The sequence below is a fragment of the Pinus tabuliformis genome, chromosome 4_1 (assembly GCF_031772625.1).
Source record: "Pinus tabuliformis cultivar Carrire ecotype Pingquan chromosome 4_1, CPIR1, whole genome shotgun sequence".
NCBI classification, from domain to species: domain Eukaryota; kingdom Viridiplantae; phylum Streptophyta; class Pinopsida; order Pinales; family Pinaceae; genus Pinus; species Pinus tabuliformis.
The window spans coordinates 281,725,773-281,749,275 of NC_142303.1; the positions used below are offsets into that span (position 1 = coordinate 281,725,773).

The window sequence follows — 23,503 nt, forward strand, 5'->3', positions numbered from 1 at the left end:
AGAGCATATGAAAAATGCATAACAGGCACAGCCTGGAACAAAGAAGAAGTGGAAAGTGAGCAATTGACAGCAAAAGAAGCTTACATTAGCTGAAAATGAAGACCAGACGCTGCAGGTATCATAGTAGTTATAGTCTCCAGAAGTTGAAATTTACATCAAAACAATATCCATAAACCCTCATTACATCTTGTTTTTTGGTATATATGGAGGTTGATTACAAAAATATATGTTATCCTATGCGTGGAGGGGTCATAATGGACCACCAACCACCTTAATTCTCTGATATGGGTCTCTGATACAATCTGTTGCTTTAATGAACAAATCGACCTTTCTGTTGCTCGACCGTCCTTCTCTGAGCAGATGGAGTGTAATGTGTATAAGGCTCCATGACTGATTAATGCCTTTAACTGCTCTTTCCTGTACTTTTCTTCCTCCGCCATTTTGCTCTTGAATTCAGTTGTTGAAGGATAAATGCACAGGGTACTGGTAGATGGCCACCATTGTCCTTCGAAAGCACGGCTCAGTCAAAGGTGGCGAAGACTTCATGGCGGGTGTACGAGTGGGCGGAAGACAAACATCAACCGTTGGATCGCAGTAATCAACGGCGGAGGGTGCTAGATAAGGAGTATCGGGAGGACACGTGGACGGACAAACGAGGGCCGTCAGATCGTGGGCGGGTAGATTCGACGGCTGACAGGCGGCTAACAAGCGCAGGCGATAACGCGCGAGGATCGTACGAGACGGTGGTAAGCGGTTTCCCCACACCGCTTATCGGAGGTGGGCGGTATTCGTACGCGACCGCGCGATCAAATAAAATTGCGACGCATGGCGGATGGGACAGGCGGGAAAGCGCCGTGATCGCGGGTTAACGAGCGGGTAGGTTTCAGTGGCGTGAGGAGCGACTACCGTTAGATCTGGAGATGGACGATCGGATGGTGGGGAGATGAATGAGGTTTAACGTGCGGGAAAAAGGTTGTAGCGGTGCGGGAACCGTTGGATCAGGGCATTCAACGGCTGCGATTGTGGCGGAGAGTTTACAAAGGCACACAAAGATATGAGCGGAGTCACGTGGTTAAGCGCCCGGGGCTTAAGGAAAAGGGGCTTATGGGTTTAACTTTGCGCCCAGGGACCTGAGGGAAAGCGAGTTTGTACAGGGCTTTGGAGGCAAAACGGAGGTAGGGGAGTTTATAAGAGCATCGACAGAGTGAAGGGGAATGGGCGGAATAACTGCATCAAATACATTTTTAATCATAAACAACCCGATCAAGCCTGCATTTGACCTTCAAATGGTAAAAGTAATAGCAGAGCTAACAGGTCATACACCATCACCAAGGTTGTATGGGACAATGCCTTCGAGCTCATCATTCCACCGTTCCTTGGTCTACATCTAGTGTTCAATGTAAACCGCCTTCGACCATACTTTCCACCTTTGTTGGACACATCCGACATTGCAGAACAACTCACACCAATAGAGCTAAACCCGAACTGCATGGAAAAATCCACAACTAATCATATCATGGACATGTAGATCAAGAAAACTTGCCAACAAAGGATCTAACTATATCGAGTTGTCAAAAGAGACCAACTCCTTCACTAGGGCAAGTGGTTCACTAGGGACCAAGTTCAACAAAAATTTCCTCACCTCATGGAGGTTCTGCACGCAATGGGGACCATTACTTCCTAAGTAGGGAGGACTGATCTAGGTGGATATTGGTGGCCACCCGCCTATTCCACGTAGACCTCTAGTTGGTTTCATTTGTTTCTTTGTTTATTGCAGCATTTACTATTTTTAGCAGTTTTTCGGGACCTGAAATTTCATAGCAGTTTTGACCCCCTAAACGATGTTTTTTTGAGGTACGCAACAAGCTCGTAGTCATAGTCATTCTGTAGTCATAGGAAGGGTCCTATCACAAATCTTGTAGTACTCAGATATATCTTTCCAACAAGGTATCGTGTGCACCAAACAGAGATAATATGATCGAGTTACAACCCCAGGAAGTTGGTTGCCCAACTAACCCCAACAGGGCCCACAAACTCTTGGCATTCCATCTCTTTGGGCTAGGGTTTTGGTTGTTTAGGTTTTTCCCTTGTTGTTTAATAATAAATACACCCTTGAGCCTCATTGTAACATAGTTCAGAGGCATGTAGTTGCCACATCTCTTCTCAGAGATAAGCTATCATTGCCCGAGCTAGTTTATTTTTATTTCTGTATGTAAGCATATTTTAGTTCTTTGATATTAATGAAATGAAGTTTTATTTCTGCTGCATCTCTATGTATATGGGTATTTCTGCATTTTTTTGTCTTCCTGCCTAAGTCTAGATCAGAATCACATGTGCATACAGTCTACCATCAAGAATCCCAATAACCCTAGCATCATCTATACTAGAGCCCTTAGACCAAACAAGTACTTTGTCATCCAAAAAAGCAACCCTATCTCCTTTATCTTCTAAACAAGAAACGAAGACAATATTCTTTTTCAAACTCGGTACATAAAGGACATTGTTGAGATGAATGTTGTTACCAGATTCCAACTCTATGGATGCCCTCCCAATTCCTTTGACTGCATAGTTGTTGTTGTCTCCCAATTCAACCCTATGAGACAACTTTTTTTCCATTATGCTTGTAAGATTCCTACACTGTCCATTCATGTGTCTTGATACGCCACTATCTACCAACCACATGTCATCATCATCTCCAAAGGAACCTATCAAAGCATAAAAGCAGAAGAAATCACTTTTATTTTTTAAACCTAGAAGGAACCTATCACTTTTGTTTTTGGTTCACATCTATTACATCAAAGTTCATCATGTGACTTGTAAGAATTGAATTTGGGTGGGGAGTATCTAAATCCTTACTCCCAACCACCCAGAAGGGGAGTATCTAAATCCTTACTCCAACCACCCAGAATAACCCCAATTAACATATAAATATTTTATTATATAAAAGTTTAAAATATAAAGTAACTAATGTACAAATAAATATGCATACTTACTTTTAGTATAAAAGTTTAAATATAAGTGATTTATGTATAAATAAATATGGAAAAAATATTATATATATATATATATATATATATATATAGATAGATATATATATAAAGTAAACCACTTTACTTTATATCTATATTTATATTATTTTCAAAGTTAATTTATGAGTATCCTTTTAATATGAATACTTTAATGTATTATTTTTAATTTAATTAATAATTACTCAACCATAAAAATGATGTTATATTTAATTTTTTTGTTTGTTTGTTAGGCAATGTGAGTCCTAAGATGACATGCTTTACTTGTGGCTTGAGTAACCACAACCCAGGGGCATCTAAACTAGGGTTGGGCCACACTAGCCCTTAACATTGTTGGATTTTTGCATATGGAGTGTCTTAACAAAACACTATGTCATCATCGTCTATTCTATGCCCCTTGGACTTTTAAAAATTAATTTTGTTTATATATACATTTTTTAAATTTATTTTAAAACTTAAAAGTATATGCATTACAAAATTATCTTTCAAACTAAATAAATATAAAGTAAATTGTAATATAGATAAAAAAGTAAAGACCTTATATTTTTTTCAAGGTAAAACTTTGCTTCATTATTATTCACATAGAATAAAATAAAGCACATACATATTCATATTAGCTCCATAAACATAAAACTTACATGTAATTGTCCATAAAAAGACAATATAAATAATAACATAGGTCCAAAAAACAAGTTGAAACTTGTCCCATGAAATAAACTCCCATCAATCTAAACTAAATAAGCAAGTGACTCAAAAAGAGCTCCCTTTGAAATTACAAACCACTGCCAAGAACAAAGACTCGGGATTTCCTATGTCCATCAGCATGCTCAAAAAAGAAAAAATGGAACCCAAAATACTATATACTCACCATAGGTTTGAATTACAACACTGAAAAATTGAAGACTATGACTTAAAAAAGAGTAAATGTGCTCACATTTTGAAGAACATTGCCATAAAATTCTTCATAAAATAGATACCCTTTGCCTAAGTATATTGCTATTTTGGATAAAGAATCCGCTATTATGTTCAAATCATGGTGAATATGATGAAAATTGATAATGTGGAGACTCTCCTTCATCTCTAGAATCCTTGATTTACAGTAATCCAAATTGAAGACCTCAAACTAAGTTGTACCTGCAAACCAATCTATCGTACATTTGGAATCACTAAGAATTTGAAAACATCTTATTTTTTTTTAAGTTGGCAAGATACATAAATGCCTAGCAAGCAATCATTTCACCTTTTGTATTTGTTCCTTTTTCAATACCAATTCTACACTAATAGGACTTGTTTCCCGGGAGTTTGATAAGACCACCAACCCCACATTTTTTCCCTTGAGTTGCACAATCAAAGAAACCAACTGGATAACATTGTAATGGCCTAGGGAATTTGATCCATCTCTCGCTTTTTTTCTTTTTGTTTCAGATTATACTCTGTAAAAAGTGCCACAATCTTGGGAGTTTGAATATTAGTATTAATAGTTGTGTTTTGGAAAATAATCAGGTTTCTTAAGATCTATATTCCTCATACCACAAAGATAGGAAGGGTGTAATGATTCCTAATCTTAAAATTCCAATGATGTAAAACCTCCTCAAAAGTGGTTAGTCCTACCTTCTCTTTAATTCCTATAACCTGTAGGATTGAGTTCCATAAATCTCGTACAAAGTTTCTTCATGGGTCTTATAGAGCCTACACAAATTTGGGCAAGGTAAACCTCTTTTCTGCAGGCTTTCCCAGATTAAGATTTTATTTTGTAATTGTAGTCCAATGAAACATCTCAATTTATTTTTTATGTTCTAGGTCCAAATAAAATTGGTCTACCAACAAACACTTTGTTCCACAACTAAAATAGCAATAATTTCATAAGCAAGCTTTGTTCTCACCTTACTAGAAGAGTTGTCCTAGCTCCAAACTAGTGAATCATTTTTTTCATTTAAGAAGATACCATTATTGTATAACCCCTTTACAAAGTTATTCCATTCATCAGCTAGCTTCCCCTCCAACCCTAAAACCATCCATTTGGGTTTCGAAAACTTAATAGTTTTTTTGAAATTTTATAGCAACTTGCTCCTCCAATTAACAAATATTTACCGCCTAACACATGTTTTACATCCCTAATTTTCCAAACCAACCATCCAAATAGAAAAGGAAAAGAATCCATTGAGGCCTTCTAGACAATATAACTCCTAATAATCAATTTAACAATAAATTTTCTAAACTAGTCATATGCCCACAAATTTCTAAAATACTTATCCTACAAAAGTTGACTTCATAATCCTTCACTAAAAATTCCTCTCTACACATTTTTCATTACTAAAGACTTATCGAACCAAACCAACCCAGGTTATTAAAACCCCAGCTTCCAAGCTTTTGGCCTAGACAAAGATTCCTATTCCTAGTTAACTAGATGAACCCCTTCCTTGGTTTTCCTTCAAACAACTTAGGTCTTTTATTTTGTTCAAAATGGATTTAGGAATCTTTGACAATGATAACCAAAATAATGGAATCTTTTTCGGTATAGATTTCACTGGTAACAACCAACGCAAGGTGTGGATATTGTAATTTTACACGTAAGACTGCCTCAAAGTTGAATTGGGTGATGTGTCTGCACATCTTCATTTCTACGTAAAGAATCTACCCGTCCGTGTGTCGTTACCCACAACTCTCAGCTTTAAGAACACGTCGGATAGCCTTTTTACTGGATGGAAAAGAGAGGCTTTTAAGGTTCCCTCTGTGCCGAAAGAAATTTGGATTCCACTTTATATTTTCATACATAAACAACCCAAATAAATATCAACTCATTTATATCGTTTCTGTTTCAGTTTGAAAATATGTCAACAGCAGCCATTGAAGATATGTTAGATGCACAGAAACATGAAGAAGCAACGGGAGAATCTGTCCATGACCATGCTCTGCAACTTCTATTTGAGGAAGCAATGGAAGAATCTGTCCGTGACAATTCTCTGCAACTTCTATTGGAGGAAGTGGTGTGTGCATGTCCACGGCAGCCACTCCAGGCTCAAGAGGCACAGACACTATACGGATTTGCAGGGGCCCACTCTTGTTCAGACTCAAGTGCAAGCTCTTCCACTGTTCCCTCCGAGGTGAGTTATTCATTCTTCGTAGCCATGGAGGAATGCAATTTTTTTTTCCTTTTTTGCGAACCGAGACAAGTTTGTGGGTATCGTTTCTGCTTGTTTTGTCCGCAGGATTCCTCGCCTAATAATGAGAGCGGGATTGGGAAGGAAGGGATGGAGGGAAATGCAAATTCCCCTGTTATGAAACAACTGTGTGGAATCTGTTTAGAAGAAAAATACCCTTCTGAATTTTTTGATAACAGGGTTTGCTCGCACATGTTTTGTTGTACTTGCATAACCCTGCATATCAGTAATAAACTGCAAGAAAATTTGGTGTCCATTGCTTGCCCTGAGCCCAATTGCAGCGAGCATCTGATGCCTGAACAGTGTGTAGAGGTCCTTCCAAAACAAACTTTTGAGCAGTGGAGTTTGGTATTGGTGGAAGCCGGTATTCCCCCTTCTCAGAAGGTGTATTGCCCTTTTCAGAATTGTTCAGCACTCTTGTTGAAGGATGCTGTGCCTGATGAAGTAGCATGCTCAAGTGAGGCAGCTGCTACTGTTAGTAAAGAATCAGAATGCCCTCAATGCAGAGGGTTATTCTGTGTTAACTGCGGTGTGCCATGGCATGCAGGTTTAGATTGTTCTGAATTGCAGAAATTGTCAGATTCTGAGAAAGAGGAAGGTGACCTGATGCTATTCAAGCTTGCCAAAGAGAACGGATGGCAACGGTGTGCAAGCTGCAAACATATTATTGAAAGAAACTTGGGATGCTGTCACATGACTTGCAGGTCAGTAAGCTGGTAAAATGGATTCATAGTCAATAAACATAATTAGGGATGTTGTGAATTATATTTTGATATATATAATTGTTTTCTAATTGGAGAAAACGGGGTGGTCCTCATCTTATTTGCTGCAGTTGATAAATCTAACCCTTCCAATCTGAAAAAGGGAGATTACTAGTCTTCTCCTCAGGTTACAGTGTCATATGACATAAATTAAGCATGGTTTAACTCTTTTAAGTTTTTGAGGTTTTTTTGGATTTTTTTTTTCCAAATTGTTAAAATCTGGTAGAATCATCAATTTGATTTATAAATTTAGCAAAATCTAGATATCCAAGAGGTCTTTTTTGGTATGAGGTTTTTCAGAGTATAAATTGAAAATAAATTTCAAACAACTAAAAACACTTTGATGATTCAGATTATAAATTGAAAATAAATTTCAAACAACTAAAAAACACTTTGATGAAAATTTGTTTCACAGAATTTACTGCTAACACTCCAAAACATAGAAGACACCCAAAAAGTTAGAGTGTCATTTGAATTTAACACTCCAAAACATAGAAGACACCCAAAAAGTTACAGTGTCATTTGAATTTAACACTCCAAAACATGGAAGAACACCCAAAAAGTTACTCGGTCATTTGAATTTTATGAAAATGAAAGTAAATAATTTTATTAATAATAATAATTTAATTTTTTATTCACAATGATATTAAATATCAAAATAATTAATAATTTATAAATTTCCTATCTGTTATTTGTAATATTTATAACTTAAAAAATCAGATTTACATAATACGGATCCTGTAAATTTTTTATTATTTAAGTAAAGCTACCACTCCATTTGCTGTTCATTTAATGGAAATTGAAGAGTTCTTGTTTATGTAACTAAGCAGAAGGAGAATTGACACATATTATTGTGGGTGGTGTTTCAGGTGTGGTTACCAGTTTTGTTATAAATGTGGATCAGCTTGGAAGACGGATGGAACTACCTGCAACTGTTCTGGTTAGAGGATTGGTTAGAGGATTGAGGGAGGGCTTGTGGCATTTAGGGCCAGCAGAATGCCACTTTTTGAGAGCGTATTGGTTTTATGTATGCTTTACTAATGCTCCTGCATTTTTTTTTTCTTTGTACGGCTTTTAAACTAATTTTGTTTAGTTTTTTTCCTTAGTAGTCTTGTTGTTGCAAAGCAGCACTAGTTTTCTTAGGAAAACTGTGGCTCTTTGTCAAGTTGATAATGTTAATATGGAGATTATTACATGGTTTATTAGGAGACGATTAAAAGCAAGAAAAGTTTTGTAATATTGAAATTATTATATAGTTAAGAAATATGATCAATATAGAATTAGAATTATATTTGATTGTGTAGATTTTTATAGTTAGAATTTATGTTGTTAATTTGTTTTGTTTTTTTTTTTTTTTTTTTGAGATTTTGTGTATTAGGATTAAAACAATAAACGGTTAGGGTTGATGCTTTACTCATCATTAGAAACACATAAGCTATTAGTGAGACCACGACCAAGTTAAATAGAATGATTGGTAATAGCTAAATAGAATTGTCCCAAGTAATTGGTGACATCCACCCCAAATGCCGATTATTCTAATCATGATACACAGTTTCTCCCTAAAGGAAAAACAAATTGATAAAATAAATTATATTTATAATATAATATATTTATTCTCAATAATTATATATTAATTTATTGTGTTGGAGAGACATTCTCTACAATCTAGTTTAAAAGAAATTTCTGATATCTTTTGTGCTCAACCTCTAATTGACATTTATTTCTTTCAAAATAAAAATAAAATAATCTTTAAATGAAAAATTGTTGTCCATTATAATAAAAAAAAATGAACTTTAAATTTAAAAAATTATAAAATACCAATAATGTAACTCTCACTCTCATAGTGGTCTTGCATGGTTTATTCTTGATATTATAGTCATTCAAAGGAATTGTGGTAAAAATATTTTATCTTCACTCTTACCCATAAATAAAATATTTGGATGTGTGCATGTTAACTAATATAATTTTATATCAACTTTAGTGAGACAAAATAATTGAAAATAGATCTTATATTTTTTATTTTGAATACAAGGAAAATGTATAATTTGTAACACCATCCTCCCACATTTACCCAAGTTAATGAGTCCGTTGGGGTAAACATGTGATGAGAGACTACTATGATCTGATTCAACTTTCCATGTACAATTAAGGAAGTGGACCCGACAAAACACAACCAATTTGACCTTCTACACATGTTACAGAATCTTCAGGAGCCAACCAACCCTACCAGGTGAATAACCCCTGAGGTAACTTGACATTTTACTGACCTACAGCCTCAGTCGCTCCCATGATATAGGCATGTATGCAACTGGGACCCTCCATTCGCTCCCACAAAGGGCATGCCAGTGACTGGGGACTTTTTCAGGGAGTTATGTGCCAACGACCCTGGATTCTATGACACTTTTTCAAGGCCAAGACTCAGGCCATTGTCGAGAACTCCATGAAACTTCCAGAAATGGTAAATAACATAGAAACAAATGTACTAATGCAAACATTTGATCAATGACTTGACTGGACCCCTACTAGTTGTTAGTGTCAATCAGTCTAGCCTGTCACCAGTGATCAAATATGCTCTTACAAGGTGTTGTTAGGGTGTCAAGTCAATTTTTTGTCATTTCAGTGAATCTTCAAATAAAAATTTGGTCACTGGTCGTTGTGTCTACATCACTACTGCTCCCTTCACTTACTCATGGTCTTCATCCCTCATCATGGCCATTGTCTTCTTCGAGGTATCATATCTTCATTTAAATGTCTTGGGTCATGAAATGGTTAAATTCCTCATTTTAGGTCATGGTCTAGGGTTTTGCTCCATGTGTCATCATGATACCATATGTCAAAACAAAAACATGTCTATCATGTGATTTAGTGGGTAAAGGGAGTTAGTAGCTTAGGGAAAGAAAAATAAAGGTAAAGATAGTGTTTTATTTCAAATAAGACAATGTTGCAGTACACTACCTCGTCTCATCGTTTCTCATAGGGACATTTTGCTTCAAAATATGTTTCTGACCAAATGGAGAAGAAGTTTACAAAAGTAAGAGTTTTTTGTCAATTATAGTCCAAGGAACAAAAACCTCCTTCAATTTATGCACAAGAATTATGATTTGAGAGAAATGCCCAAACTACACTTGCAACAGGAGAGTTGTTACACTTATGGACAACTTGACTTCAAGACAGTTTTTCAGGGATTTGGATCAGGTGTTGGCATTGCTTAAGAACTCTATTGTGTAGCAGACATCATAATCTTTCCAACCATACCACTTTCAACTCAAAAATCCTTCAGGAAGGTAGTCAAAAGTGCTTTGCAAGTTGGCGTTGCGCTTTTGTCAGAGACACTCTGTGTTTTTGGAGCGACCTTGGGGAAATAAATTTTTCTTCCTGCTAGATTGTCCAAATTACATTTTTGAGGAGTCCATCTTGTAGCAGACTTCAAGAGATTTCCAACAAGCTATCAAGTTCTCAATTTGGTGCAGTTTAAGGCATACAAAAGCGGGTTGGAAGATAGCGCGTTGCACATACAAACACTATGCTGCGTTTCCAGAGGTGGCGCTGCACACCGGTGAATTGCGCTGCGCACAGGACAGAGTCTCCTAGAATTGCAACAAATCACTCAAATTCGAGTTTTCAAGCCTTTAAATCTAGTTTTTTTATCCTCTAAGCTTCATAATAGGTAAGTACACTCCTTTGCCCCATAATAGGTAAACAAAATGAATATGAGTTTAGTCCTCTAGAGTTTTCTATGAGTTTCATGTTTTGAGCTTGCAAATGATCAGTTGGAGCTTTGAAACCCTAAAATCACTATCCCTATACCTCTATTTGCATGCAACTCATCATCCCCATTCACCAACAAACCATTTCCCTTCATTCCACTTCACCTCCCTACAAACCCTAGCCCTAATCTATCAAATTGGGCAGTTTCCCTAGCTAGGACTGTGTTTAAATTTCCTAGCTCATCTCCCTCATTCATTTAACTTCCTAAAGATTCCTAAAACCCCTGTCCATCTCCCAAAATTTCCCTACTCCCTTCCCTAACTCCCTCATTTCACCACTTCAATCACTTTTCACTGTTTTTTTTCCTCTTTCCTATCATCTAGGGTTTCAAAAATGGAAGGAGACTCTTCACCATCAGAGAAAAGAAAACATCATAAAGGGGGGAATATTTTGAGGTATGAGCCCACAAATTTCAATGAGATCAATTCTTCACCATTCATAAGACAATGCTTTGAAGATGTCAACTGCCTAGGGTTTTGTCAAAGAGTGGGAGAGGTAAGTTTTCATGAGCAGCTCATTGATTTGATTGCCACCAATCTGAAAGGAGAAAAGGCCACCATTGCAGGGATTGATTTCACATTCTCAGTTGATGCCATCTCTCTTTCCACAGGGATAACTAGATGTTGAGGCACATGGCCCACCACTACCAAACCAGAAACAAGATTTGCAACATCAAGGTCAAACAAATGCAAAACAAGCTGAAGGAAACCCTAAAAGGAAAAGATGAGAAGGACAACTTGGAGATGCTTGTTGAGGCATCCATGATAGCATAGTACACCTCATTTGGCACTTCTGGACCAATTTTGGGAGTTTTTTGAGCATTTTTGGTTTTTGGTGAAATTTGGTGCAAATTCAGGAAAATGCACTAGTTTCAGAAATGCTGCGCTTTTTCCTTAGAGCTATAAATGACAAATGGTTTGCATTTTTGGAAATATGATGGCCTCCTCTCAAAACCCATTTCCTCAGATTTTTCAAACAGGGCTCAAATTTTGAGAAAAATGAGAAAAAGGGGTCAAAAATCAACATTCTGCCCCTCTTTTTGACAGGCGTTGTGCTTCTGGAGACACCTTGGGAGAATGAGTTTTTGGAGGCTTTCCCATGGGTCATTTTCAAAAATTCAAGATTTTCTAGAAACTAGACAAACATGGCTATTTTACCGTTCTTTCAGATTTCAATTTTGACTTCAGGAAGTCACCTAAAAATGGCCTCAAACTTGGCATTGCGCTTCTGCAATTTTCTGAGATTTTAATTAAAAATTTTACATTGTGTAATTTCTTAGAGTTTCTAGTTCGATTTGGGTAAGGGTCAAATTGATGATGCAATTTTATTAGTTCGATGTTTTGATGATGTAATCATGAATAAATTAGCATAATAGGTTGTTTTTATGATAAATTATTCCTCATTAATGAAGAGAAACTCAAATCAAAGTCTAAGAGAAGAGTTTGTTTTCAACCATCTCACTCACTTATTGGTTGAAATATTCTTGGAAACTATTCCACCACTCATGGGTTCGACCCCTGAAGGTGGGGAAACTGTTTATCTTAGTCTATATGTATCATTTTCTCAGTCAAAGAGAAGAGTTGGACAATTAAGGAAAGAACTCTTGTAACTTGTGCTTCAACATTTTTAGGGAATCAAAGAACAATTGTAGCTATTATCTAGGAATTCATGTGCAGTGAGTTTGTGATCTTGTTTCTTCTTTATTATAGTTTCATATGATAGATATTCATCTCTTCTTTCTATTCATCAGTTTCTTCGGTGATTTTTGCTAAGTTTATAAGCATAATTCTTTCCTTAAAGCTCTGTTTTGATGGAATTATCACTATATGTTATTTGCTTTCTAACTTAATCAATTCATGACATATATGCTCATTAAGTCTTCTTATTTCTTTTGAACGCTACACTACATTGACAAACCCTAAGCCATCACAAAACTACTGCTACCTTGCTCCTTTATATTTTTGTTTTTGTTACTCTTTGATCTTTTGACGTAGTTAGCTAGTTGTCATCCCTTGTTCAGCATCAAAACCCTAAATTTCCAAACCTATCTGAGCCTAGCATATCTAGCCTAAAATCCTTTTATATTCTAGTCAATTCTTTGGTTGTAATTGCATAGAGAGAGCCCTCTCTGGTTTGGTAGGCTAGGTACTAAAATGAAAGCTTGGTCTGTGGTTACCTTCGTCGATCTCCTCATCAACCCGAGACATTGTGGGGGATAACACTAGCCATGATAGACATTTCGCCAAACATGTCACAAATATGCATTCTACAATGCATAACAACATATCTGAACATAGGGGTCTCATACTTATCTGAGCATCGTTAAGAAACATTAATGCCTTATCACATTAATTACATTATCATCTATTAGGTCAAATGTTCATTGTTCATTCATTGACAAATCAAAACATGATGAGAGTCATACATCACCACTGTCATAAAACATACTCATAACCATCATATAAATATCATAAATAATAAGGATACAACCATAAAATCCACATATAAACCAATATATTTACACATGGAATACCAAGGAGAAAGAACTCTTATTAATGAATGCATAAGCCAACCAGGTATAGGACTTCCATGAACCACCTGACCATAGATCGGGTGAACCAAATGTTTCTTTTAACCAATCATCCCCGTGTCATATTCCAAGCATGAATGTGGGACTCATAACCAGAAATCAACGAGGACTTCCCGAGGCTAGACCACCTGACCCTCATTAATAGAACCAGGCTTTATCATAATTCACACAAGATCACTAGGTCCTAAACAAGCATTGATGCCACTGGATTTCTCCACCTACACCATGAGGAATTTGTCTATCTCTTAGTCTCTAGGCTTTATCGCACATCCCACCATACAACGGTAAAGGATCCTTAGGCCTAATTAAGACTCCACCCTCCAGGCTCTATCATATATCCCGCCATTCACCGACCAAGTATTGCTAGGCCTGATCAAGGGCACCCACCTCTAGGATTTACCGTATATCCCACCATTCATCGGTCAAGGATTCTTAGGCCCACTGAGGTAACACAAAATCTGGCTTTATTGCAACCCACAGTCTGGTTCAAGGTTTACTAGGCCAAGGCTTTACCACAATCCACAATATGATTCAGGGATCACCAGGCCATGTGTTCTTTCTTTCAGAGACCACCTCACTGAGTTTCGAATCCATCTAACAATCTTGCTCAACCAAAACATGAGAACCCCATCACACCATGGCTATTCAAAAATGGAAAGGCAAGGCTGAAGAACATTGTCACACTTGGCAAAACCCATGCCAATGACAACAAGAGAACCAATAACACACATGCATAATCATGCATGTCAAAACTAGCAAGGAAACCATACATACAACTTGATACCTACAAATAATCTCGTTTTAGCTGCTTGATTCTTCTCTTCCTTACTTGATCTTTGCTTCCTCTTTCCTTTTTTGTTTTTCTTGATCCAATGTTGAAGTGATCTAGGAAAACCCTAAGTGCCCAAGAGTGTGTGAGAGAGAGAATAGAGAGAGCTCCAAAACTGAACTGACAAAATGTTACAAACTAATCTTCAAAAGCCTTTTTATTAATGAGGTCTCCCTTTTCTTCATTTTCCATTATTTTCCTCCTCACATGCAACCTGTGACCTTTCACCTTCATTTTCTCCTAATTTCCAATATTCTCATAAATAAATTGCGAAAAATGTCATTTTTCCTTTCTAAAGCCTTTGTCATTGCCTTTGCCAATTTCCTTAGCCATAATAAACCATGAACACCCCGCACAAGGATTTCTTTGCCCAACATTCATCTTGGAATAAGTGTCCCATGACCGTGGTTATTATTTTGCCTTTATTAACTTTTTTACATGGATTTTTTTACCAGGGCTATTATAGAACCCTCCCCCTTGGGGGAACACTATCCTTGGTGTTCAATGACACCTACAACCAACAAGACTGTTGAACGAGAAACATATTGCCCATGGAACTTTATAACTTAGCTCAATGAAATATTTACAATGATCAACCTGCTGAAAAGCAACCAACATGACAACATAACCACATAATAACTATAATGATAGGACACCCATACTACTTATTGGAGCTTTAGAACACATCTCATGGTGGTACTTACATCCATATACATATATACATATACCAAAAGCATTCGCTCAACCAACTAATAGTGAAGGATACGTAGCCTGCATCTAATCTGCCATCTCCCATGTAGCTTCACCAGGCCCAAAGTGCTTCCACTGCACTTTAACCTGCTTGATTGCTCGGTTCCAGAGCATGAACATCTTTCTCTACAATATAAACTGAGGCTTTGGCTAGAATTCTCCATCTAGTTCCACCTACAATACAAAGTAGTCAATCACATGATCAACATCCTTAACATATTTCTTAAGAAATGACGCATGTAAAAAATCATGGACTTTCATTGTCGGAGGCATTGCAAGTCAATGGGCTATTGGTCCAATCCTCTCAAGAATCTTGAAAGGTCCACAAAACTAAGTTGTCAGCTTGGCACATGACTCAATCCTCAAGGAACTCTTCTTCAACTTGATGCGCAAATACACATGTTCCCCAACCCGAAACTCCTTAAGCAACATGTTCCTATCTGCATAACTTTTCTTTTTGCTATGCGATGCCTATAGATTCTTCTTGATTACCTGCATTTCTTGTTCCATATCTTCCAACATGTTTGGTCCAATCAACACCTTGTTCACTGGAACGCTCCAACTAATGGGAGTATTACAACTCTGCCCATACAATGCTTCAAATGAGCTCATCCTCAAAGATTCCTAGTAACCATTATTGTAAGCAAACTCAACCAACGGAAGGAACTCCTCCCATCTCCTCTACTGATGCATCACATACATTCTCAACATGTCCTCCAATATCCTGTTAACCTTCTTTGTCTATCCATTTGTCTGTGGATGATAAGTTGTGTTGAAGGCCAACTCTGTCCCCAAACGTGCAAACAACTCCTTCGAAAATTTGGAAGTGAACTTGGCATCCCTGTCTGACACAATCTTCTTCGACACACCATACAACCTCACTACATCTCTGATGAAGACTTGTGCTACGTCATTAGATGAATACGTAGACTTCACTAGAATGAAGTGTGCTACCTTCGTCAACCTGTCCACCACAACCATTATGGAATCATGTTGTCTAGATGTCCTTAGAAAACCAATAATGAAGTCCATGGAAATTACCTCTCAGTTCCACTCTGGAATCGAAATCGAATGTAATAATCCACCTGGATGCTTACACTTTGCCTTTACCTATTGACAGTCCAAACATCTAGCCACAAACTTTGCTATGTCCTTCTTCAGATGGGGGCAATAAGAATAAAAAATTTGCTGCTGTCAATGTCTTCTGGTATCCTCGGTGACCTAAATATGGTTTCGCATGAAACTCTCTCAAGATAGTCTTCTTAATCTCACTACTGTCTGGCACATATATATTGTCCTTAAATTTGATTAAACCATATGTTGTGAGACGATAGTCCACATCCTACTCACATGTACTATGTTGTAACCTGTGCCTAAGCTGTCTATACTTGTCATCCTGCTGACCTACCTGTAGGATTTGATCTTGTAAATCTATCCCATAGGAGCTCATAGCTTCTATATGATTCACTTGTGTGATCCTATTAAGAGCATCTACAACCCTATTCTCTTTACCCTTGATGTAATTGATCTCAAAGTTGAACTCACTAATCGTGGCCGACCATCTAGCTTGCTTGGCATTCAGATTCAACTAGCCAAACAAGTATCTCAATCCACTGTGATCACTCATCAATACAAACCTTCGACCAAGAAGATAGTGCCTCCACATCTTCAACACATGAATGATCGCTACCAACTCAAGATCATGTGTCAGGTAATTCTGCTCATGCTCATTCAGTTTCTGTGACTCATAACACACTACTTGTCCTTCTTACATAAGAACCCACCAATTCCTCTCTTGCAAGTATCTGCACATACCACAAACTCTTTGTCTAGAATTGCAATATTTAAAGCTAGAGAATTTGTCAAAAACTACTTCAACTGCTCAAGACTTGTTGCACATTCCTCTGTCCATTCAAATTTCTTACCTTTCCTCTGTAGTTATGTAATAGGATATGTAACGTGAGAGAATTTCCTGGTGAACCTCCTATAATAGCCTATTAGCTCCATAAATGATCTTACCTCATCCACTTTTATAAGAGCTACCCACTCCATGATAGCCCTTATCTTCTCTGAATCCGCTTTTATACCTTCCTTGGAAACCACATGTCCCAAGTAAGGTACCTATGTCTAAAAGAAATTGCATTTGCTAAGCTTGGCATACAATTAATGTTATCTTAACAGTTTCAATATTGTTGCTAAATGTTCTGCATGTTTCTCCTCATTCTTAGAATATATCAATATCTCATCAATGAATACAATAACAAACTTGTCTAGATAAGGACGCAACACACTATTCATCAAGCACATAAAGGTAGCTGGAGCATTAGTCAAACCAAATGGAACTACGACAAACTCATAATGCCCGTACCTAGTCCAGAATGTTTTCTTGTAAATTTCCACTTCTTTAATGCGTACCTAATGATATCCAGATCTCAAATCAATCTTTGAAAACATTGTTGCTCCCTTCAACTGATCGAACAAGTCATCAATCCTCGACAATGGATACTTGTTCTTGATGATCACCTTGTTCAACTACATGTAATCGATGCATAACCTGAGAGTACCATCCTTCTTCTTCAAAAACAATACCGGTGTACCCCATGGCGATACACTTGGCCTAATGTATCCCTTGTCAAGCATTTCTTTCAATTGCAACTTCAACTCTATCCACTCTAGAGTGCTCATTTTGTACGGTGCCTTCGATGTTAGTGTTGCCCTTGGTACCAACTCAATGGAAAAGTCCACTTCCCTATGAGTTGGAAACTCTGAAATATATGTAGGAAACACATCCTGAAACTACTGTAAGACCAGGTACCTACTCAATACTTCCGCATCCTCATCCTCCTTACCTTTATCGCTAGAAATATGCACTGCAAATAACACACACCCTTTTTTGTGACTGCACGTTGCCTACATAGCTATCACCATACTATTTGATGTTGCCTTCTTCTTACCCTACAAGATTCTATGTTCTCCATTGTCATCCAAGCACTCAATGGATTTGTCATAACAATCAACCTTAGTCTTGTGAAGATACAACCAATCCATACCCAAGAGCATACTATATGGTCCCAATGACAATACATTCAAATGTGTTGATGTAGGCATGTCATTCAACTCAAATGCACAAGCTCTTACCCAATGATGCACTCTTTTCATCGTACTTGTATCCAACTGCACTAATCAAGATTTTACATGTACTTCTTTATTCAAACCGTACTTATCCACCGGATTATGACTAATATAACTATAATTAGATACAGGGTTAATCAAAATAGAAACAACTTGACCACAAATCCTACCACCCACGTCAATGATAAATTCATGGTGACCCGCCTGCTTGTTATCCAGTGCTGCATAGATATGAGGAATGCTCTGCCCAACATCCCCAACAGTTTGCGCCTCCTGTGCATTGTAGATCTGAGGCCTACCACCCTAATTCTATGGAAAATATCTCTTAAGATGTTCTCTACCACATGTCCAACACTCCAACCATCATGTACCATCACCTCTATTCTGCTATTGTGGCCCATGTCCCTATCTAGCTACGTTGAACTTCTTGTATGGTGAAACATTCTGAGGCATTGTTCTTTTTAGATGCCATTTACCTTTACCTTTAATTTATCTTTCCCTTTCCATCCCTGCTAAGATTCATTCTTACGCTTTGACTGCTCGTAAAAGTGTTTCAATTTCCCAATAACTTCCCTAAGTGACCGAGTCTTATCATACTCAGTTCGATCTCTAAATGCTAATGGTAATTCACTAACAAATCTCTAAAATTTAGCCTTTTCATCCTTAAGATACGGTACATACCTCAATAGATCCAAGAACTTGGTCGTATACTCCTCATCTGTCATCGATCCCATTTTAAGCTCATAGAATTCCTTGGCCTTATTGTTGTAGTACCTTTCTAACAAGTATTTCTTCCTGAAGAGTCTCTTGAATTCATGCCAACTCAAGCATTTTGTCCTAATGTATCTCACCCATTTTACATCTTGCCACCAGATCTATGCTTTCCCTTTGAGGCTGAAGATAGCTATTATGACCTTCATATTCCTGTGTATTTATGTAACTCAAATAAATTCTTCATCCCAAGTATCTATTCTTCTGCATCCTCAGGTTTCTTCAAATATTTCATCAAAGGTAGGTGGATTTTCTTTCTTGAACTCATCTAACAAGTATCCCCTGTCACTCCTCCTATAAGGATGATAATGATGATGATCATATTGTCTGTCAGAATCAGAACTAGAATAGTATTTGTGTCCATCACCTCTCCTATCCAGAGTATCCAATACCCTGCCATCTCTAATCATGTCATCTCTATCTGACCCATGCCCAAAGTGATATCTACTACCATATGCCCCATTTGTCTTGTCCTCTTGCCTATGGTTGATCTGAAGTGGTCCCTAACTCTGCAATTATTACAAATTCTGAAGGATTATTGCATTGACTTCTGCTTGTTTCTCCTATTCCTGAATGATTATGTCATTAGCTACCTTGCGACTCCTTATTTCTGCCTTAAAACTTATCAATGTATTTCCTAAGTCAAAAGAGTACCCAACACCACGCTACCCATAAGGAGAATCTCGTGAACTATAGTCTACCATATTTCTAGTCATCTTTGATCTTCTTCCTGCAAGTATACCATGTAAGCTAAACCAAAATATAAACATAATAAACATACCTCAATATAGCTTTTGTAGAAATTTTGAATAATTACGCCGTAAGGCGTTTCCCTCTGAAATCAACTCCCCCAATTGCCACCATGTCCTTGTTTGAGCCATCAGATTAGATGTTAGACGATTGAAACGTTCCAGACCGTTGGATGTAGTTTAGGTTAGTTTTTTATATTTTTTCGGCACAGTTTTTCTCGCTGCTTCAAATCGCCGCACAGTTTTTCTCGCTGCTTCAAATCTCCCTGAGCAGGCAGCGTCTCTGGGCATCCGACTCTAGGAGCTTGGAGCTTGATGAGCTTTTATCTCCAGTGAGGGTTTTGCAGGCAAAGTTTTCAATGGATCTTCAGGGCTTCAAATTTCCTCCATCGGAAGAGAAATCCTGCATCGATCAGAAGAAATTTCCCGCGTTTTATGAAGGAAAATCCCCTTACAGACAGAGGACGGACTGGATTATGAACGAAGATGCCAGATTCAGATCCTCCAACTGTGGAGAGAATGACTTCATTTGTTTTGCATTCCACCCGCGAAGTTTGCTCTGATGCGGCCATTTTCCGCAGTGCTGTTTCGGTGGTCGGTAACTCTGTTTGGGTCCTGTTTGATGGTCTGGCGGTGGATCAGAAATGTTTACAGGTAAAAAGCTTTAGTTTTATCTTTCAGCTGGTTCTCCGCTCTTATTTCTTTGTTCTTCGTGACTGTAGGCGTTCAAGCCCTATCAGATACCCTAATCAGTTTTCCTGTATTTGAAATGCAACGCAGGACGTTGGGACCCCGAGCTGGCTCAACCTGCTTGGTAGGGCGACGTGTCTACAGTGGCGGAGTTTCCTTACGGGTAAGAACTTGCCATAGTTTGAGGGGAAATTTAAAGCGTGGCTCCAATGCGACCCAACGGTAGAGATTTTGCCAGAGTTTCCTCATCTCCAATTGTGGAGAGAATGACTTCATTTGTTTTGCATTCCACCCACGAAGGTTGCTCTGATGCGGCCATTTTCCGCAGTGCTGTTTCGGTGGTCGGTAACTCTGTTTGGGTCCTGTTTGATGGTCTGGCGGTGGATCAGAAATGTTTACAGGTAAAAAGCTTTGGTTTTATCTTTCAGCTGGTTCTCTGCTCTTATTTCCTTGTTCTTCGTGACTGTAGGCGTTCAAGCCCTATCAGATACCCTAATCAGTTTTCCTGTATTTGAAATGCAACGCAGGACGTTGGGACCCGGAGCTGGCTCAACCTGCTTGGTAGGGCGACGTGTCTACAGTGGCGGAGTTTCCAGTTATGGGTAAGAACTTGCCCTGGTTGGAGGGGAAACTTAAAGCGTGGCTATGGCTCTCTGCATCTATGGGATGCCTGTTTCGTAGCCAAAAAGCTCAATTTAGAAGAGGGTTAGAGCTTTTAATGGGTTTTTTCCCAAATGTAAATAAATTTTGCTATGACGATGTGATTATCATTTCAGATATTACCTAGAGCTTATTCTGCTCTGAAATTATGTAGTTTCCTGTTATTCTCTTTTGTGACGATGAAGGTTTATAGAGTTGTGCCGGTTAATTATTCTGCGGTTTGATATGGCTACCATGGCCAGCAGTCGACGGCACCATTTGCTTAAATTTGTTTTTGAATCTTTGCTAAATATGTATACCCAGTTCGGGGTTTGCGTCTTCGGTTATATCTTCAGAAAATAATGTGATGTATACTCAATTCCTTGCTTACTCGTGTTTGCCCGTATGTTATATCGTTTACATATTTCAAGGAGTTGTCTACGTTATAAAGAGTTATAAATCTTCGATTTGGATATGTGGTATCGGCCAACCTGATCTCCGTTTAATAATTGCAGCTTGTTTACCAGTTACATACGTTTAACATTACCTACTGTATGTTCTTTTCCTTTGTAATTGCGGGGTCTGCTACCCAGTGTCATTATAGCCTGGCCTCCTCAGTTTCCAAGTTTCTTCCGGGAGCTTATGATCCACTCCCAACCTCCAGGGTTCATCATTTTGTGCTGTTATTGCCGCCTATGGAAGATTGGGTCGAGCTGCAGAGGCAGAGAAGATGTTTGAAAAGATGGTTAACGCAGGTGTGGAGCTAGATGTTTTTGTTTATGGTGCCTTGATAAATGCATTTGCTGAAGCTGGATGTGTGGAAGAAGTTGTACGTTACTTTCAAATAATGAAAAATGCTGGTTTTTCAGGGAACTCTGTGGTGTATAGTTCTTTGATTAAGGTTTATAGTAAACGTGGTTTTTTGAAGGAAGCACAAGAAACGTACAAACGCATACAGAAATTGGGTGTTGAACCAGATGCCTTTTTATCAGGTTGTATGCTTGACCTTTATGCTCGCACTGATATGGTGACTGAAGCACAAGAAGTATTCAAAGTCTTGAAGGAAAAGCAGCAGGCAAATGAATTTTCTTTTTCCATGATGTTGTCCTTATACAAAAAGAATGGAAGGCTTAATGAAGCCACTGAAATTGCAAAGGAAATGTTAGAATCGGGATTTCTTACTAACGTTCTTTTAATAGCGTCATTAGCCTGTTCATTGCAGATGGAAGATTGAGAGAGGCTGCTGAAGTTTTTCATCAAATGTTAAAACTAAAGGCTTCACCCAATGAGAATACATACAAAACACTGGGCATTCTTCTGAAGAGAGGAGGCATTCCAAGGGATACAGTAGAGCAGCTCGATGTTGCACGTAAAAGTGGGCTTCCACATGGTATTCAGGCCTTGAGAATGACAATCTTTTCTGCAGTGGGGATGCATGCTGAAGCTTTGGAAGCTTGTGATGAACTGAGAGCTTCTGGGTTGGATTTTGATGTGTCTTCTTACAATGCTGTTATATATGCACTTGGTAGTGCTGGGAGGATTAATGAAGCTTACAACATGTTCATGATCATGCAAGCCAAAGGTCTTGAACCAGATACAATTACTTATGCAAGTATGACAATTAGCTATGGGAAGCTAGGGTTGGTAGACGGTGTTAGGAGAATGTTTTACAAAATGAAACAGAAGGGTTTTCAGCCAAACGAATTCATGTTCAAGGCAGTTATAGATGCCTATAAAAGTGCTGGGAAGTTTGCTTTAGCCAGATTTGTTACCCAGGAGAGGGAGTTCATGCATCAGTTGCAAGATCATGGTCACATTATATAAGATTATGCAGATCTGGTTTCGAGCTCGATTTCATGTGCAAAGCTTTTAAAAGGAAGCTGGCATACCCTGTATTCATGCTGTTGTGTCTTTTAACATTTTGTAAAATTGTAACAGGGTTTTTTTTTTCGGGAAATTTAAATCTATGCTCCTTGTATAGCTTCCACATGGTATTCAAGCCTTGAGAATGACAATCTTTTCTGCAGTGGGGATGCATGCTGAAGCTTTGGAAGCTTGTGATGAACTGAGAGCTTCTGGGTTGGATTTTGATGTGTCTTCTTACAATGATGTTATATATGCACTTGGTAGTGCTGGGAGGATTAATGAAGCTTACAACATGTTCATGATCATGCAAGCCAAAGGTCTTGAACCAGATACAATTACTTATGCAAGTATGACATTTTGCTATGGGAAGCTAGGGTTGGTAGACGGTGTTAGGAGAATGTTTTACAAAATGAAACAGAAGGGTTTTCAGCCAAACGAATTCATGTTCAAGGCAGTTATAGATGCCTATAAAAGTGCTGGGAAGTTTGCTTTAGCCAGATTTGTTACCCAGGAGAGGGAGTTCATGCATCAGTTGCAAGATCATGGTCACATTATATAAGATTATGCAGATCTGGTTTCGAGCTCGATTTCATGTGCAAAGCTTTTAAAAGGAAGCTGGCATACCCTGTATTCATGCTGTTGTGTCTTTTAACATTTTGTAAAATTGTAACAGGTTATTTTTTTTTGGGAAATTTAAATCTATGCTCCTTGTATAGAGAAATTGTGGATAAAAGGGTACTAGTAGTTCTTTTAGTGTATAACAAAAATGCA

At 38.0% G+C, this 23,503-nt stretch overlaps 2 protein-coding genes and 1 pseudogene across 5 annotated transcripts in view; all 3 read left to right on the forward strand.

The window, feature by feature from the left end:
• LOC149175357 (uncharacterized) overlaps positions 1 to 869 on the forward strand; it is a 28,248-nt pseudogene extending 27,379 nt beyond the window's left edge. The window contains exon 3 of the transcript XR_016258323.1: positions 480 to 869. The product of XR_016258323.1 is annotated as an uncharacterized LOC149175357 (transcript). The remainder of the gene's footprint in view (positions 1 to 479) is intronic.
• Positions 870 to 5,841: 4,972 nt separating this feature from the next.
• On the forward strand, positions 5,842 to 8,251 carry LOC149175358 (E3 ubiquitin-protein ligase RSL1-like). The gene is made up of 3 exons (XM_089422810.1): positions 5,842 to 6,130; positions 6,236 to 6,891; positions 7,818 to 8,251. The coding sequence occupies exons 1-3, from the start codon at positions 5,858 to 5,860 to the stop codon at positions 7,891 to 7,893; spliced, it is 1,005 nt and encodes a 334-aa protein (XP_089278936.1). The 5' UTR covers positions 5,842 to 5,857; the 3' UTR covers positions 7,894 to 8,251.
• An 11,406-nt stretch (positions 8,252 to 19,657) lies between these two features.
• LOC149175359 (uncharacterized) lies at positions 19,658 to 21,375 on the forward strand. Of its 3 annotated transcripts, none has more exons than XM_089422812.1 (2): positions 19,658 to 20,191; positions 20,318 to 20,449. In XM_089422812.1, exons 1-2 carry the CDS (start codon positions 20,024 to 20,026, stop codon positions 20,405 to 20,407), a joined length of 258 nt encoding a protein of 85 aa, XP_089278938.1. In that variant the 5' UTR covers positions 19,658 to 20,023; the 3' UTR covers positions 20,408 to 20,449. The 3 variants fall into 3 exon arrangements, 2 of the variants coding, with proteins under 2 accessions (XP_089278938.1, XP_089278937.1); XM_089422811.1 differs by lacking the exon at positions 20,318 to 20,449 and adding an exon at positions 20,755 to 21,375 and having other exon boundaries at positions 19,665 to 20,191; XR_016258548.1 differs by lacking the exons at positions 19,658 to 20,191; positions 20,318 to 20,449 and adding exons at positions 20,527 to 20,628; positions 20,755 to 21,375.
• The last annotated feature ends 2,128 nt before the right edge of the window (positions 21,376 to 23,503 follow it).

What these genes read in the sequence shown, in the direction of transcription:
- LOC149175358 (XM_089422810.1), top strand. Translation starts at nt 5,858, where the DNA reads ATGTCAACAGCAGCCATTGAAGATATGTTAGATGCACAGAAACATGAA. An exon ending in CTTCCACTGTTCCCTCCGAG is followed by an intron (nt 6,131 to 6,235) that starts GTGAGTTATTCA and finishes TTTTGTCCGCAG; the next exon opens with GATTCCTCGCCTAATAATGA. An exon ending in TGCTGTCACATGACTTGCAG is followed by an intron (nt 6,892 to 7,817) that starts GTCAGTAAGCTG and finishes GTGGTGTTTCAG; the next exon opens with GTGTGGTTACCAGTTTTGTT.
- LOC149175359 (XM_089422811.1), top strand. Translation starts at nt 20,024, where the DNA reads ATGCCAGATTCAGATCCTCCAACTGTGGAGAGAATGACTTCATTTGTT. An exon ending in TGGATCAGAAATGTTTACAG is followed by an intron (nt 20,192 to 20,754) that starts GTAAAAAGCTTT and finishes AATGCAACGCAG; the next exon opens with GACGTTGGGACCCGGAGCTG.